Source organism: Astatotilapia calliptera, chromosome 7 (assembly GCF_964374335.1).
Source record: "Astatotilapia calliptera chromosome 7, fAstCal68.1, whole genome shotgun sequence".
Lineage (NCBI taxonomy): Eukaryota > Metazoa > Chordata > Actinopteri > Cichliformes > Cichlidae > Astatotilapia > Astatotilapia calliptera.
In genome coordinates, this window is record NC_137428.1 from 33935233 (window position 1) to 33941311 (window position 6079).

At 40.5% G+C, this 6079-nt stretch overlaps 1 protein-coding gene across 1 annotated transcript in view; it reads right to left on the reverse strand.

The window, feature by feature from the left end:
* Positions 1 to 6079, reverse strand: part of igsf9a (immunoglobulin superfamily, member 9a) — a 63607-nt gene that overhangs the window by 40062 nt on the left and 17466 nt on the right. The window contains exon 4 of the mRNA XM_026174326.2: positions 841 to 987. Within this exon, the coding sequence (XP_026030111.2) occupies positions 841 to 987 (147 nt within the window). The remainder of the gene's footprint in view (positions 1 to 840; positions 988 to 6079) is intronic.

Genomic DNA, 6079 nt, shown 5'->3' on the forward strand with positions numbered 1-6079 from the left:
GTTTCTTGATTTGTATAATATATAAATAAATGCATGTGAATGATTTAAAAAGGGGTCTTAAAAGTAAAGCCATAAAGAAAATGTGCCTAAAAACTGCATTCCTTGAAATCTCAGAAAGGGGCAACTCCACTGGCTGCAAACATAAGACAGGATAAAACAAATTTAAAGACATGTTCTTTTATTTAATAGAACATGGTAATTTTGTGAATTAAGAACCTATTTAAAGTAAAATAAATGACAAAAAGGGCAGGATTTAGACCGGGATTATTAAGTCAAATATATGCATCAGCAGTGTCCTTTTGTCTTTTTAGTCAAATCAAACCCTCACTAAACAAGGAGGAACGAAAAAGACTACTGTTGAAGAAGCAGACATAAAACAACAAATGGATGGCTGAGTGGCTGACGTTATGTCCATCTTTTATATACAGTATATGTGGTAAATACACCATTGAGCTGCTAAAGAATCTAAAGTTGTTGGTATAACATGACCAAAATATAACTTCTAAGCTGGATGTGTGCTTCTGTTGTAATGATAGCAATAAATCAATCTCATCAAATAAATTGCAAACAAGACATAAGAGCAACATTTCAGCTAGTAACAAAATAGTACCAAGGCCTCAGGCAGGCTTTCCTGTGCTGTAGTAAAAGTTAGCGTTTCTCATTTTCAGTGGTTTGAGTGACAAACTGGTCTAGGGGGCTGAGATGGAAATTACTGTTCGAATCTGGTTCAATCCTGTCGTTTATTTACATTTTGATCTCTGGCTTACTGTAAAAAAGCCAACTAAATTCTTCTTTGAGAGCAGCCATGATGACACACACAAGCTGTTCCATTAACCTCACCAGTAACAGAAAGTACAGTCCAGGTGCCATTTTGCAGCTCATCTGTTGGCTTATCCAGTGAGAGGATTCGACACTCATACAAGCCCTGGTCAGCGAGCAGCAGGCCCTCCAGCCTGAGGGTGGTGATTCGTACCAGAGATACTCGCCCTGCGGAAACAGAGTGCAGGAAAAAAGTGAGAAGGTAGGTGCATGGAACGTGACAGAGGAATAGCGCAGACAATTGTGACTTCACTTGTCAGGTCTCAGGTGTGTGCATCTGTTGGTCTGTGATGCTTTGTCACACAGGAAATGAATAGTGTCCTCAAATGGTGCCTTAAAATGACCACACAGCAACATATGCACAAGCAAACACGCAAACTGCAGCACACATGCACGCACAAACTTAGAAATCTGATCTCCCTGTTGCCAGGTGACGGCTCCCTGGAGCCAGTGTAGCTTGCAACATCAAGCCTTTATCTTTTCCAGTCTGCAGCCCACATCTTTCCATGTCCATCTAGTTTTTCACACTTTAACAGACACGCAATTGTCCGGTGACCCAATAGCATGGGAAAGCATGGCCGAAGAGAAACTGTCAATGAACGCACTGTGTTAGAACACACAGCCTCTCACTGCACCATCTCAAAATGAAGACATGTAAACAGAAAGCAGACTGCCCCGTGGAAGCCTGAGACCCACTGGGATCCCTGTGCTATGATGGTAATTATTAACAGAGGCTCTGATTTCTGTTTACTATGACAGGGAGGGAAAGCCCTGACAGTCAAAAAGAACCAGGAAGTTGGAGTTAGGTATGCTGACACTGATAACACAGTGTATTTACTTTTCCAAGCCGCCAAAGGGGACAAAATCCACAGGGGAAAAGTGAGGTGGGGGTTAAGGTAGAGTAAAGTACACATGAGCATACACTCAGGGGATTAACACTTTTTAAAATCCCACCCTTTGACCTCTGGCACCTTTTCTACTGCTTGCCTGTTTACGAGATCAGTTTGATATGGGTCACTATTGCACCTTAAGAGGAAGGGTTGTAGTGCTGCAGGGATGTTGAGGAAACATAACTGGGAGTGATGAGATAAAAGTGAAGAGAGGGGTGGAGGGGAAACAAGAGCATGGCCTACTGCCATCACTGCTGCTGTTTGAAAAATGCGTGATAGCAAAGGATTTGAATGAAAGGTAAATTAAGTGTGAGGCCACAGAAACAATACAACACAGAGGCAGAGACAGAGGAAATTTAGACTTTAGACAGTGTGCACGACTCAGACTGTCAGACATAGATTATTTGTGCTGAGAGGCACTGTCTGAAAATGTGTGCATGCATGAGAATCAAGTTTTAACGAAAGGTAAAGTGTGCCAACAAATCAGGAGTGTAGTAAAATGAAGGCAGTCTGGCTTTGCATTGTTGATGTAAATATAACAACAGCATTTCCATTTTTGTCCTTCAGCCAAACTCACTCCTGACCATCAAAAATAACACCAACTATTAAATATAGGGTGTTAATCAGTCAGAATAATTTATGATACTATATTGTTAAATAATAAGTGGCTATCTAATGGAATAATTTATACCCATAAACTGTTAAATACGAGGTGGGATCAAAAGGATCTGCTAATCGGCCTATAAAAAGCAGAAACCGTACCTGATTTAAATTTGGCCGCTATCTCATTGAAGGTTGTTTACTTGTAAAGTGCTGCAGTGCTCTCATCCCTGCTGGGATGCTGATGTTTGGGTAGAGAGCAAATATCAACTTCAGTGTCAAACTGGCATGTTGAGGATCATCCCTGGTGATGAGAGCTGGGTCTCCTATGACCCATCATAAAATAAACAGCAGTCTTTAGTGACTGGATTGTGTACTATGAAAATTGTGCAAATATAGAGATACACTGTAACATCCTTCAGTGTTTGAGGAACAAATCAGGTGCAAACAACCTGAACTGTATGAGGATCTGCTTCAACCACTGAAGATGATGGAATCTTGCAATCATTACCACCTGTGCTACTATCTCTCTGCAATCCTGCCCCCCTTCCATCTACGCAAAATCAAATAAGGAAAATCCAAACTGATGGTCGGCTGATTTCACACAGGAGAAGAGATCCACATATTGCAAATGCACACGTAAAACTGGTCAGAACAGGACCAGACAGGAGCCACACGTAGCAGCAGTGCTGGAAGTAACGCAGAGTTTCATAAGGAGGTAAAGAGGATATCATCCAAATTTAAAACAGATATTGCGTATCTGCTTTTAATGGAAAATTGTAGTCATATAGAATAATTGATTTTTTAACAGATTTTTCGTTTGTTTTGCCGATTCTGATGCTGATGTCTATATTACAGGCAGTGAATTTTAAGTTCTCCTCTTTTTCTTGCATTCATATTCTACTTTCAAATGCAGCAGTCTCCAATAGTGTGTGGCTGCATAGCAGCAGATCTTTACAGGTACCTTAGAAAAACTGTTGAAAGCTTGCCCTAAAAAACTTGCTTTGAAACAGTGTTCACCGGGAAAAAAATGTGATGATGAACCTAAATTGGAAAAACAGACACCCAGCCTGCACCAACAAGACTCAATACTTTTCCTTGTCATGTTCACTGCTCCACACACTAAAAACATTATAAATTAGCCAAAGAGCAGCTTTGCAGGTCTGAGACTCATTCAGCTATCCTCCTTTCAGCTCAATTCAACATACTCCACACACAAAAACATGGCTGAATATAGTGAATATAGTGTCTCCAAGTGAAGCCGCCTAAAGGCATTATTCCTGAATACATTCTCAGGTGACAGGGAAACATGAAACCATTCAGTGCTGTGAAGAAATACAACTCTCTACAAATGAAGGAATTAAGTCTGAAATGAAAAGTCTACTAGAATACATTATTAAAAGTGATGGTCATCGTCTTTCTCAAGACAGTAACTCTATGAGGGGGAAAGGAGCCTCTTTTCCTTCAGTAGAGATAATTAAAAGGCATCGTTTTATTTCAGATGGACTAAGACGAAGTAAGATCTTTTACAAAAATCACATCAGCTCAAGACCATTTTTTTTTACATTGAACCTTAAAGAGTTTATGCCTCATCATTATTGTATTTTAGCCACAGTACCACGTAATTTTTATACATTTTATGTTTTTAAAAAAAAGGAAAATCAGGGCAGGGATCACAGTACCAAAATGCTTTAAAATTCCAAACAAAAACACCTACTCTTATGAAAAGACCACAGGTTTGAGGTCCTTAATAGAGCTCAATAAAAAACAGGCACTTTACTGACAAAAGGGACATTTGGAGGACTGCGGAGTGTGCTTTTTATTTTTACCAGTTTTATTCAGAGTGAAGGATGCACCAGAGATATTGATTTTCTTTCTTCCAAAATGGATATGTAACATTTTGGAGATGACGTTTTCAAATTCTAAAGAAAGGCTTCGGTTGGGTGGGACGTATCTCAGGGGGAAAGTGTCTTGTTTTCTGTGACAGGGGCTTGTATGAAAAATTATTTAAATTCAATACCATTTTGCGCAGCCCAGACATTTATGACCCTGAGAATGTGATACTCATGGGCAGCAAGCCCACATCATCTCTATAAGATGTCGTCAGCTCTTGGCAAGCTTCGCAGAGGCACTCTGGTTTCGGTTAGAGAAAAGAAAACGATAAGGTTTCACTCCTCGTTTTTGTTTTTTTGTTTTTTTTGTGTGTGTTAAGCTCTTCTGTGTCATGGTTTTAAATTTGGTATTGAAGGTCTCTGTCCCTGTCAGACGCTGAGGTCTACTCACTGCTGTAACGAACATGAGTAATCCCAGTGAAGGCTCTAATGTTTTTCCATGTGAAAAAGGAAGTATTAGCCATTTCAGCTGTGCGTAATGTGTTGCTCCTGCACACAGGCTGATTATGATGGGATTTGAATAGGAAGAGCTTGCGAACAGTGCATTTATACAGCTGTATTTACTTTTTTATAGTCAGCAGCTGTATGGGTGTTGAGGGACTTTCTGTCCTTTCCACAGAGAAGATGCTAATCCTTTGATCTTTACAGCTCTATTACACAAATTTATTTAAGCCCTTTTTAGCCCTTAACCCTCTCAGGGGAGCAATCAGATGAAAATCTAAAGTAACTCACACTTTGCAAAGCTACAAACACGGCCAAAAGACAAGGAATGTTGATGGGAGAGGTGGACTACATGTAGAGAAGTTTAATCAGTTTAAGGTGATGAAAAGGGAGGAATGATGGAACGAAAAAAAATGAGCCTCAGCAGAGTGAATCACTTGGATAACTTCCATTAGAATCACAACAGCTAAACAACAGTTGGAGACTGAGTCCTGAAGCCAAACTATTGAGACACCCGAGAACATTCATGGCCCGAGGGGGTGAAATACACACCAGTCGTTCCATCTCTAAAGCGTTGGTTTCCCATGCTGCACCTGTTACTCCCACACCGGCTGGTACCTGTGAGAAAGCCTTGCCTCAGATGGGACAAAGCATCTTTTTCAAACCTGTATAAAACTGCAGCTTTTTGTTTGTCGCCTGAGAGGCATGTGATTAGCAAACCCGTCTATTAAAGCTGCTGCTTTTCCTTGAAGAGAGCTTTGTAGTTGAGTCGAGTTGAGTACAAATAGTGTAATTTATGGGTTGAAGGGCAGGCATATTTTTATTGGGCTTTTTACTAGAAGCCTTCGTCTGAAAACTAACATGCAGTGTAATGAGCTGCACGTTGACGGATTGTCTTGAGAGTAAGTGACAAAAGGCTACTGCTTTTTATGAGCCGGGGCTGGAATTAAAGTCTGCCCCACTCCCACTTACGATAATTCATCAGCTAACGTTTGCCCCGACTTTATTACTATGTAAATGTCTGTGTCATATTTCCTGCCTGGGTTGGGCAAGGGAGTGGCATCCAGCTCGCATGACAAAGGCCTTAACTCAGCTGAAAGTAGGTTCTGATCCTTTGACAAAGAAACACGTAATGCCGGTGTTTGCAGCTCATTACCGTATCCTAGAGCAATCAATGGACATGACACCAAAGAGATTGGTACACTGTACACGGAAAGTGACTTCAAAAATGAAGCTGGAATTATTCTATATTAAAAAATGAATAGTCCGACACCAACAATGAATTGATGTAACTGCCTGTTACTGTTTATTCATCCAAAAACTGGTTTATCTCATTCCTCTGGGTGATAGAGTTTCATCGTCCGACCGTGTATTTGCATTGCACTGGGTGGCCTTTTGTTCTGATCACAAGCCCTGCATTTTATTTTGAGTAAATTC